The 12520-nt window shown below is 39.5% G+C and overlaps 2 protein-coding genes across 4 annotated transcripts in view; both read right to left on the bottom strand.

Annotated features, from left to right (window-relative positions):
- Positions 1 to 12520, bottom strand: part of LOC144517362 (uncharacterized) — a 403478-nt gene that overhangs the window by 186288 nt on the left and 204670 nt on the right. The window lies entirely within an intron of this gene.
- LOC144517361 (uncharacterized) overlaps positions 5223 to 12520 on the bottom strand; it is a 52271-nt gene continuing 44973 nt past the window's right edge. For all 3 annotated transcript variants that reach the window (XM_078249449.1, XM_078249450.1, XM_078249451.1), the window contains 5 exons: positions 11843 to 12124; positions 10375 to 10467; positions 9080 to 9150; positions 7777 to 7880; positions 5223 to 7594 (listed from right to left, as the gene is read on the bottom strand). In XM_078249449.1, coding sequence (XP_078105575.1) covers positions 9146 to 9150; positions 10375 to 10467; positions 11843 to 12124 — 380 coding nt within the window. In that variant the 3' untranslated portion in view covers positions 5223 to 7594; positions 7777 to 7880; positions 9080 to 9145. The remainder of the gene's footprint in view (positions 7595 to 7776; positions 7881 to 9079; positions 9151 to 10374; positions 10468 to 11842; positions 12125 to 12520) is intronic.

The raw sequence follows: 12520 nt of genomic DNA, 5'->3' as shown, positions 1-12520 counted from the left end.
ACGTAGCTAGGCGGAACGAGGGAGAGAATACCATTGCAGTATTGAATAATTGGAGCCCAGACACAATTTTGAAATTTTCTAAATTTCTGATCCTCTGAATAAAAACTGAAAATTGGAAAAATAGTTTAAAGATCCAATTTTTTAATTTGTCAAGGCGTAAAAAAATGAAAAATTGGATATTTGAACTCATTTTTCTGTTTTTCCAAATGTCCGTTTGTGCTTAGAAAATTGAACTGATAAGTGTTACACTGACCCAAATTCCTTCCAAGTGCTTTCTGATTCTGAGTTGCACTTGAACACACCTTACGTGAACAGCTGACTGACACAATACGCGCCATCTGCGCCTGCGTACAAACGAAAAACAGAAACCGAAACCGTTGCCATGACACTGTGACACACACACACACACACACACACACACACACACACACACACACACACACACACACACACACACACACACTTAAAGACCATCGGAATCACCCCCCAGCTATCAGACATGTCATTGTCCCCAAATCAATATCAAGACTTACAAAGAAATGATCCGCCATGTGTAAAAGTAACTGTTGGCCGCAGCCTGAAGTAGAGAGTTTAACAGCTAAATGGATGAGAGATAACAGCTGTAAAACTAAGTTAAATACAGAAGAGCAGAGAGAGGAACTTACTTCTTGACGCCTGTGTGTTACCGCCATCTTGTGGTGTGGAGGACGGAGCACCGAAGGACTACATCGTTCTCTCAATACATCCATGGACTACACTCAGGGTTGGAATAAGATAGGATACTCAAATTATTTTTCTTGTAACGTTCGCTCATTAATTTAGAACGTGAGTACACAGTCAGTTTTACCGGATCTACTTCCTCACTTTTAATGGTCACCCTGCAGCCAATCAGAGTAAAGTATTCGCCCAGACCAGACCATGGTAGAAGCTTCTTTTTTAGTCTATGAGTATACATCATTTTAATGACTTCTTACAATAGTTGGTTGAGAGTAGAGATGACAGGAAATGTTTGAAAGTAAAAATATTTTGCATATGTATACATTCTGATTTTTACAATAAGGAACAGTAGATTTTTTTACATGGCAATTAAACTTTTAATTCAGTTTTTCAGAAGAAAACTTCACAGTACCTTTAACCCTCCCAAGGCCACCAGGTTGCTAAATGATTGTAATACTTTATTAAAGAAATGAAAAAACATAATTATTTACACAATAATATCCCCAGATGTATAAGCACAAACATATTCAAAGGACCAAAATTCCTCCTGTCTCTCTATTAGGTGAGAGCAAGACAACGTTTATCTTTAACTGTATCAGGCAAACTCTGGCTTGGCTCTTTATGAAATATAATCTACAGTTTTTACTGTGCAGTATTCCATTATCATTAATAATACGATTTAAAAACAAACAAACAGACCCCTCCTTCAAAGATTCAAAATCATGTATTAATCACGCAGTTACAGCAGCAAGGGCAAACAGAGACATGATACATGCTTTTATCAAAAAATATTCTCCAACAAAAAACATATATTCCAAAGTAAAAAATATTTAAGTAATAAAATAAGGCAACATATGTTACAAAGTGCTTTACAATAAAAACATATCATTTCTAAAGGACATTTTCCAGCAGAGTGCAGCATGGACATTTCAAACAACAGAAAGTACAATAGAAAATCAGCTTAAGTATCTTTTTACAATGAATTCATCAGACCATCATTATCTACAACTAACTTCTATTATCTGACATTTTTCAAACAGCTTTTCATTGGTTCTTTCCTAGCGGCTGCTCTAAAGCCTGTCAACGTCGCCAAGTTCTAGTTTTTAAGGGTATTTTTAAAAAATGTGAACAGCTGTAACACGCTGCACAACAACCACACTAGGGATGCCCCGAACCAAACGCTACCAAAGAGAAGTAACAAGAGGCGAAACTCGAGAAAAAGAGGCAAACGTTGTGTTGAGTTTCTGCTCTTGTCAAAGAGTATAGAAGTAACAAGAGGCGAAACTCAATAGAACGTTCCATTGCAACAAACGCACCCAAAGCCCGTCTACGGAAAGCCGTTCCACTCCCTATTCAGCCCCATTGTACCTACTTTGGTTGCTGTTCCACCAGAGTTCCACTGGGGGTGATCGTGGTCCAGTGCTAAATGAATGGGACTCTGTGGAGCTAGACGGCTAAATGTGTCTCTTTCGCCTGATTGTCGTTGAGAAATCTCAGATTTGATTGTAGTTTTTGCAAGTTCAACATGGATTATAGGTCGAAAGTTGAATGAACGAGTACTTGTGTCCTTTCGATTTCTTACGGGTTGAGTCGTTGTTGCCCATAACACACTAGCATTCTGCTAATGAATGCTGATTGGTCAGTGAAGGACCTATTACGATCGGAGACCCCACTTGACGGCATCCGAAGCGGAACCAGAATTTCAGAGTGAATATTTCGGCGTGGTCTTTAAAACATTAGCAAACCTCTTTCAAGCACGTGTATTAACAGGGAGAGGCTAACCTGTCAGCTGTGTTGTATTAACAGGGAGAGGCTAACCTGTCAGCTGTGTTGTATTAACAGGGAGAGTCTAACCTGTCAGCTGTGTTGTATTAACAGGGAGAGCCTAACCTGTCAGGTGTGTTGTCGATGCTTCGAGAGAACAAAGGAAGCGACTCAGAGCTTGCCGTAAAGCAGTATCTCTGGCCGTATATGTGTATGACGTCATTGACATTTTAAAAGTCTTTTTAGAACAAAAACCACTTTAAAATAATCTAACACCCAGCAGTGTGTATTTTCTTAGCCTCCCCTTTCGAATGCAACATTCCAATTACTAGACAGAAAAATGATATCCTGAGAAAAGTGGATTTTGAGGGGTATAGCTCCATAGAGTCCCATTCATTCTGCACTGGGCTGTGAGCGCCCCCTATATGGAACTCTGGTGAAAGAAGCCGGAAGTAACGAGAGAGTGGAACTTCTTCCCTTATTAGAAATTCTTTGGTGCTGCTAATGCTCTTCTTCTTCTCTTATTTAATGGCGGATTGCAAACAAGTTTTAGGTGCATACCGCCACCTACTACTGGAGTGTGTATCATCACGTCATTTTACAATTATTTTAAATTCTACTTGACAACCCTGTAGCTTTTAAACATTTAAATAACGCCTTCCTTATGATCCTGATCTCCTCTCCCTCCCCTTCTGATCCCAGTATCCCTACCAGAGTCCACCCCCGCCCTGCCTCCTGAACCTTATCTTTAACCACCTGACTTTCCATCTCATGCAATGTGCAATACAACATTACATGTTCAGCATTCTTTGTTCTGTTTCATGTTCTTTAACCCCACAGTTGTCACAATTCTCACTATTCCTTTTCCCCATTAAAAACAAGGTGCCATTCAGTCCTGTGTGATCCACCCTGAGTCTTGTCATTATAATTTCCTCCTGGTCCTTTCCATATAATTCTTTATACTGACAGATTTTTGTATTTTATAATATCTCCTTCCTTTTCAGTCTTCCTCCCACCATTTCTGCCACATTTCAAGTCCTTTCTTCTTAACCACTGCTTTTCCTTCCCCTTTTCCAAGTGGAATTGGAACTGTTATTTCCTTTAGTAATGCCTCTTTAGCTAGTTTGTCTGCACCCTCGTTCCCTTTAACCCCCTCATGTGCTGGTACCCAGCAGAACTGAACATCTATGCCACCCTGGTGTAATCTTAGCAAACTGTGATGAAGTTCCATTAATAGGTCTTCTCTGACAGATGTTAGATTGGTGATGATAAAGGTAGGAATACCAATCACAAGCAGATTAGGGCGGGACATATCTTCACCCGCTTTCTGCCTCCGATTGGCTAAACCTGGTATTCTCTAACCGTAACCAATCTCCCCACTCATGCACTTTTGTTGTCTAAACCTAATACCAACCCAATCAAAGAAGGCAAAGAGTAGCCTAGTAGCCAATCAGAAGCAGAGTAGGGCGGGTCATGCCTTCGCCATCCGAGGATAAAAACTATTTAGAGATAGAGAGACTTTTATCAACAAACCACAAAGTTATTTTTTCATGTTCTCAGGAGTAATGAGCTGGCTTTCTGATGCTGAATGACAATACTTGAACATAACAGTAACGACAGTAACGATCTTTTGATCAACACTTTTATTTTTAATGGCTTATATGCTTTCTGAAAAAATAGTAAGATACCTAATTATGGAGACAGCATCAGCACATCTGCAGCAAAGGTGAACCTGTTTCTTTAACATGTACAGTAGCAATTTCTAAGCAAATATATGTTAGAACAGTTCATGCCTTCACTGCTGTATTTGTATGAGTGTGGACACCTCTACATCACCATTTTTAGAGAGATGGCACTGATGCATTTGTCCTAAATGACTTATTTCTCTGTTTGGAGAGAAGCTGCGTTCTAGACCCAGTGATGAAGAGGGAAGAAGAAGATTGATTGCCATGTTTAGGGCTGCAACGACAATTGTTTTCACTGCCCATTATTCTGTTGATTATTTTCTCGATTCATCGATAAGTTGTTTGGTCTCTAAAATGTCAGAAAAGAGTAAAAAATGTGGATCAGTGTTTCCCAAAGTCCCAAGATGACGTCCTCAAATGTCTTGTTTTGTCCACAACTCAAAGATATTCTGTTAACTGTCACAGAGGAGAGAAGAAACTAGAACAATATTCACATTTAAGAAGCTGGAATCAGAGAAGTTTTACCCTTTTTCATAAACAATGACTCAAACCGATTAGTAGATTATCAAAATAGTTGGAGAGTAACCTAATAGTTGACAACTAATCGATTAATCGTTGCATAATTCGTTCCATGTTTATGGATTTTCTATAAGAATTGTCTAATCAGAATTCTGACTTTAAAATCAGAACTCAAATATTTTTTTCACATTAGCCCAAATCCTCTTTTTTAGTATAACCATTATTATACCTTCCAGTCAAAGGTTACTTTACCAACCCTTCAGTTACTGCCATGGCAGTTGTATTACATTGGACTACTAGTGAGGCTCACAAGCTGCCCTAAAACTGAAGGAAGACCTCCACCTAGTGGCCAAGATTGAACATTACTCTAGTCACTAAACCGTCATATCATTAAATAATCAATCGATCAATCAATCAATCAATCAATCGCTTAAAGGAGAAAATAATAAATACAAAAACCTGTTGAGCAGCCAAGAAACATGTTGTAGTATCAGAAGTATGTTTGTAGTTTGTTTCTTTTATCAAAGTTTGAACACAGAAACATCCACAACAGTCACAACATACAGTACACAATACATAACAATACATATTTCATGTTTTATTCCAACGTTTGGATAGAAGATGAAGCGCATTAACCTGCGAGTGCATGAGATAAAACATACTGTACATGCACAATTCTGATATCAGCCAACAACAGTGTCTAGTTCAACCTGACAAACTCTTGACTTAGCACCTTAGGAAAAGAAAATGTCAATGACACAAATATCAAAATAAAATAAAAAAGTCACATTATATTTCAACTTTGGCTACAAAAAATCCTTCTTTTACAGTGAGACAGCAGGCTGTAGTCTTATGTTTTTTTTTAATGCCCATCACATCTAGCTCAGTTAGGACTGACAGTTAGAACTACAAGCAGCAGGATAATATTAATAAAGCAGTTTATATGTCATTCATCCATTCACACCCCGATGACAGCGAGCTACCATGCAAGGTGCTGTCTGACCATCGGGAGCAATTTGGGGTTCAGTGTCTCGCTCAAGGACACTTGGACATGTGGACAAGAGGAATCAGGGATCCAACCAGCGACCCTGCGATTAACTGATGATCTGCTAGCAGGTATTTCAACATTTTCTTTTAAAGGAGACATATTATGCTCTTTTCAGATTACTCAGGTTTTACCACCCATCTCTTTTTTTTGTGCCATTTTTTAAAGCAATTTTTTAAGCTATTAAAAAAACAGACAATTAAAAGACAGCTATGTAAGAGGACAAAACAAGTGACCATAACCCCCCCTCCCCCGTTACTCCTGCAACTATAGAAGTACAATGAACCATAATCCATTATATTACATATTCATCTCTACTATAAATGCAACTGTAGCAAGTATCTCACTATCACTGTTATCAACATTCATATTTAGATGCAAGGCGACAAAGTTTATTTATTTTATTTACCCTTTATTTAACCAGGAAGGCCGTTGAGAACATATTCTCATATGCAACGGCAACCTGGCCAAGAAAAGCATAACATATAGTTTCACATTCAATACAATACAGGAATACAATAGGCTGCATAAAGTGCAGATTAAGTAAGCATGACAAAGCAGGCGCAAAGTGAGGTGTATGTAGGTCGATGGATATACGAAAGTGATATGGTAATAACACAATATACATGAATGAATAGACAGTCTATATAAATGCTGAAATGTAGTAAAGAGTCAATATACAGTTAGTGCAATATGTGGTCTAGACAGTGATGAAGATCAGTAATAACACAAAAAACATGAATAGACAGTCTATGTAAATGCTGAAATGTAGTAAAGAGTCAATCTACAATTAGTGCAAGTTGTGTTCTAGTTAGTGATGTAGATCAGTTATAACACAATAAACATGAATAGACAGTAGTCAAATACTGAAGTTAGAACAGAAGTTAGAACAGAAGTCGAGAGTTGTTACGGAGAGGATACACCGTCTCGTCTCATTGGTGTAAACTGGCAGGTATCAGAAAGCTGCAGACCTGCAGACTGCAAGTAGCTGCAGGTTTCAACTCGTCTCCTCGTCAGTCTTTGGTCTGAACTGGGCTTTAGTGGTTGTCTGCAGATATGACATTACATATTTGTCCCTAGTAATATTTGAGGGAGGGGCATGCCCAGAACACATGTCCCACTAAGGCTGGACTACAGCTGCATCTTAAACAGTTTGTCTGTTTTAGATGAAACTGAAACTGACTTTTTTCCCACAGTTTGCAGTTTGGTCTACACTCCAGATACATAAATGTTTGTGCACAGCACACAAAAAAAATCTGAAAAAAAAGATAACTAACTAATCATATGAGAACATAAGTCCCATTCTTCACCAGCTGCCTGTGAGTTTTAGAACTGAAGATTCTGTTAATAACTTTTTTGTTACTTCATGGTTAAAGTTTTCACTTTACTTAAAGCACCCAATGACCACTTATAGTGACTTATAATCACATTATAATGCCTTATAACAGTGATTGTTATGCATTATAAAATGATTATAATGTATTAAGTTATGAGACATATAATACACTATGATCCTGGAAAGAATATGGTAGTCTGGGAGTGATGAGCAATTATAGTATTATGATACTTGACCTTATAAGTCATTATAAAAATGCTTGATAATGTGTTAGGATTATAGTTATAAATCTTATAAAGTTATGATTATTCATAAGTGCTTATAATTAAGCAGATTATAACACATAACTGTGTTTATAAAGCATTATAGAGACAGGCGTCATAGAAAGTTACCAAAGCTCAAGTATAACGTCCTCAACAACAGTCCAGTGGGCAGTTTTATGACTTGACACTGAGCTTTGTGAAATTCAAACTATTCATTTAATTAATGATGATCATTGTGTTGTGTTTTGGGATTGTCTCTTCTTTTCTGCAGGAAGAAAATATACAGTATATAAGTTATATTCAATAAAACCCAAACCCTGGTGTAAAGACCAACAGCTGAGAAGATAAAACTGTCTAAAAGACTGTAAACATGAGATTCATATAAATAAGCGGTCGTATCGTCTTTGCATTGTGAATATGTTGATACAAAACATTATTTAATCTTACCTTAAATTGTTTTAGTATGAGGTAAAGCTTGGCTGCAATCATAGCTAGAGTGGCGCCAATAAAACCAATTACCAAAATACCACCGATCCATTGATTGCGCAAACCTGAAACAGAAGATAAAAAGTTAATGTAACACTCAGAATGTAACACAGATCATATACAGCAGATTGGACAAACTCTAGAGCTGTTTGTTTTTGGTGAGAATGTGATCCGACCTTGAATCGCACTAACTATACCCTGCAGTCTGAGCTAAGCGTCTCCTGTTGTCAGGTGTGCTTTGCAATCTGCGATGCTGCAAAGCAGCAAACTGTAGCAGCTTCAATGATTCTCTCATAGAAATGGACTGCGGTCAAGCTCGCCATCACTCGCACCTCCATGGTCAAACCAGCCGCCACAAAAGTTGAAGACAGACGTCGGCAGAGCAGAGGGAAGTCTCAGTAAGCATAGCACAAGTCATTAAGAACAGGTTCTTATGGGGGCCTGACATATATACATACCGTTTAAAATGACATAAAATGCCATTTAAAATACAACACAGACAGCAGTCAACAGGTATAACGAGAGAAGTGGACAGGTACATGGGTGAATAAGAAAGGGAGAAAACATATAAATGTATAGCTGGAAAATTATGATGTGGAAAAGCAACTGCATATATCGGTGAACACGGAGTAGATGGTGTTTTTGAAAGATGAAAGGGTAATTTGTTTAAGAATCTTTTGCAGAGCATTCCATTCGCTAACAGCGGCAGATTGATGGGGGGGGCAGTTGATTAATGAATAAAGGGTGCAGTGGAGATTGTTGAAAGGGGAATTTGTGGCAAACCGGAGAGCAGAATGATAGAGTGTCAACGTTATCAAGTCGCTCACGAAACAATGTCCGATTATTTAAATGAAATGAAATGGTTTGACCATAGAGATGAGAGAAATATGCACTAGTCCAAAACACAGCACCTTCTTCCTGTATTTACGTTTTTGCTCCCGCCCCCCTAGACACATCTGACCAATAAGTGCTGGATGAGTATCTCCATTTGATGCTACTTTATACATTTTACTTCACTACATTCATCAGACCTATACAGTAAAATTAATTTCATCTTACATATGTATAAAACATGATATATAATACTTGTTTGCCCTTTAACCAGCTGACTGCCAGTTTCTTTGGCAATGTAGCACCAATTTAAAAAAGCGCCATTCTACTGTGTAGACAGCCCAGTTTTATACAAAATACATACAAAAATACCCTCTTTTCAGCTGTAAAAAACTTCTAAGTAAAGAATCTGAGTACTGCTTCCAATAATAACCTTGGTGTGGACATCCAATGAGAGATGTCAGTCAGACAGGCAGAGGTGCGAGCTGCTACCTGTGTTTTAGACTGGGGAAAAGAGAGAATTAGTTGGGTGATGTCTGCGTAGCTGTGATAGGAAAAGCCATGTGAGTGACTAACAGAACCAAGAGAGTTGGTGTACAGAGAAAAGAGGAGGGGACCCAGGATGTAACCTTGAGGGACCCTAGTTGTGAGTAGACACGGTTCTGACACAGATCCTCTACAAGTTACCCGGTAGGTCTCAATCGCTAGTTTTAAGTCTTCTGCAATACAGATTGATGTTCATTTTTTGAATTATAGTCTCGTTGATTTTAAAATCGGAGATAAAGCAGGGGGTGTTTTAGGGTGTGGCTATGATGTGATTGCCAGTGAAAGTGTGTAATGTAACGTTGCTCCTCCCTCATGGCTCCCTCATGACTCATAGCAGATCTCCACAAACCAATGGAGAGAGAGTCTGCTCTAGAAGTGTGAAGTTGAGTTTCCTGCATTGAAACCAGACTGGAGGGGAACAAGAAAGTTGTTCCGGTGAAGATAAAAAGAAAGTTGATTAAAGATAGCATGCTTGAGTGTTTTGGAGAGTAATGGAAGAATGGAGACAGTTCTGCAGTTGTTTATTTCAGACGGCTTGAAGGTGGGTTTTCTGAGGAGAGGGGTCACTCTTCCTTCTTTGAGAGAGTTTGGGAAATAGCCGGTTGACAAGGAGGTGTTAATAAGATGGGTGAGAAAAGGAGGAAGGCCGGAAGCAACGGACTGGAGAAGGTGAGAAGGGATGGCGTCAAAGGGACGGGTGGTTGGGCGGGTGAAGGTTATCAGGGTGTCAAGGCATAACCATACCATCCAACGCCCACAATACAGTCTTACTAACGTCACACACAGTAGTTTACTTTAGTTTTCTATTATAAACGTACTTGTTTATTTAACTTGAAGATAACAATGTTTAATTGTACCAGATAACTTATGGTCACAGCGTGAAATTTAAAAGACAGTGGAATAAAATGTGGCGGTGGGTAGAGAGAAAATTTCCATTTGGGGGTGATGAGTAGGCCTGTACCCCCACCTCTACAAGTGGGTCTGGGTGTTTGGGTAAAAGAGTAGGCCAAGGAAAGAGCAGCAGGGGTGGATGTGTTGGCTGTTGGGTGTGTGGAGCTGGTGGGATAGATAAGGGTGGTTTGGATCTGGTACCGTTGTGAACATGTCCGAGGCTGATAGGAAACACGAACAGGAATGAAAAATGTACACATGATTGAAAAGGTAAAAAGATACTTAGCTCACCTAGCCTTCCTAAAGAACTCCCGCCTAGACCCTTTCGTAGACTCATTTGTCCTTCTGAGTCTTCGTCGGAGGAGTCTGCCGCTGAAGCTGCCCCTTCAAACAAATGCCAACAACACATGTTGTTAAAAACAAGAGTTGATGATGGCAGGTAGAAAGTAAATCAGAAAGTAAGGCTACATTTACACTATGTTTTGTTTTTTTAAGAAGCGTTTCAAGCCAAAAAACATCTCCGGGCAAGAGTTTTAGTAGCCTGGCTCCGCCCTCCTACGTTCTTCCGCTCAATTTTCATTTTTCTTCAGTACACCGTTTGGGTTTGCGGTATAATCTTGGGTTTTCTCCGGTCAGATCTTTGGCGGTCCAATCAGCAAACAGAGGGATTGGCTGAGAACGATGACGTTGAGGTTGTGCGCTAGTTTGAGTTGTGTTCCGTAATGGCGGTGAAGACATTCGGTCAGTTGTGGCAACGCTGCCGAATATCCAGAAAGTTAAAGCCAGAACAAGAACAATCTTTGCTGAGTTGTGTTGGTGGCCATGATGTTGTGGCCCTCCTCCCCACGGGCTTCGGGAACAGTTTGATTTTCCAGCTCGCTCCGTTAGTGGTGAAGGAGTTGGCTAAGACGAACGCTAGCGATGCTAAGCCGACGTCACGACCAAACGTTAGCGATTGGTTATGGCAGATCCAGAGCGGCTCTGGGCAGATCCAGTAGTTTTAAACTTCAACAAAGTACCCGCCTTCAAAGAAGTTAACACTTGTTAATGGAGAGTGGCCAGACTCTCTGTACAAATGAAATAAACGAGTCTGGTAGGACCAGGCTAGAGTTTTAGCTCCAGTAGCAGAACTAATCTCTGTCCTTAATAACGTAAGAGGAGCAGCAATGGTGAAAATAAGACAATTTTGTCTTTGTTTAGACTGACGACGAGGTAGATCTGTTACTGAAAGTAACATGTGACTACAACGCGACAACGGCAGAAAACACAGACTGGGAGTCCATCTGATGTTACTCTGGGCTTGAAAATCATGGATATATAAGTTGAAAACAAAGAAAATACTTTGGAGAAGAGCAGGTATTTATTAGCTTGGACCGACGGCGAGGTGGAACTGTTACTGAAAGGTCTGTAAGCTACCTAACCGATAAGACTGAATGACCAAAGATCTCCGTTTGTGCCCGTCCAGACTACAATGCAATGAGTTTTCAAACCAAAACGGGGGCAGCAGTGTTTCCAAAAGTCTCCGTTTTAGGGGCTCGAAAACGCCGCAGTTGTGTAGACGCGAGGCCTAAACGTAGGAAAAGATATTTGTTTTTAAACCAAAACGTAGTGGTGTAAATATAGCCTCAAAGTTTCAGTTTCAGTGTGAAGTTTTCACTCAGTTTGAAACATTTTGAACTTGTGCAGATGTCTTCATCTAACATTTTGAAAATGAATAACCAACCATTTTAATTATTATATAGTAAATAAATAAACGCACCACTGATATGCACAAAGGTTTGAGCATAAATCTGTTGGTTGGTTTCCTCCTGTGTGACGACACAGCTGAAGTTGTCGGTCTTGAACACAGTAGTTTGGAGGGTGATGTAGTATCTGTCTCCTCTTTCTGAGACCTGGGGCTCCTCAGCAGGAAGTGTGTTTCCAGCACTGTCCTGCAGCTCTACTTTAAGGTCTGGAGAAGCATCTTGAACCTCACACTGCAGCAGCGCTGAGTTGTTTGTTGGATTATTAAGTATCTTGACAGATGGCTCTGGAGCTGCTCCTGTGAACACAATGTGTAAACGGACAATATGTGTAGTGGCACTTCTCACAGCAAACACTATTTCTGACTCTTATCATTTAACAGAAGCACATTTTTCGTTTTTTTCTGATATAATGTGTTTCCCTGCTGTAACACATATGGCAAACAGGTGAACAAGCGTTCATTGCAAAGCCATATTAAACCAAATTAACAGGACAGGTTAGCAAAGACATCCTCAGACCACACCTGCAGAGGATGGACAGATGAAAAAGTAGCTAGACTATAGGAACAAATATTGTTCATAAACCTGCATGTAATGTCGAGTCAGATAGAGATCGGTTGGCCTATCTACTACTACTACTAAAACGATGCATTAAACAATTGACACGTCGCTATTATTTCCATTTAAGAGGTGAA

Source organism: Sander vitreus, chromosome 4 (genome assembly GCF_031162955.1).
Source record: "Sander vitreus isolate 19-12246 chromosome 4, sanVit1, whole genome shotgun sequence".
Classification (NCBI taxonomy): domain Eukaryota; kingdom Metazoa; phylum Chordata; class Actinopteri; order Perciformes; family Percidae; genus Sander; species Sander vitreus.
This window is presented reverse-complemented; position numbering and strand designations above follow the sequence as displayed.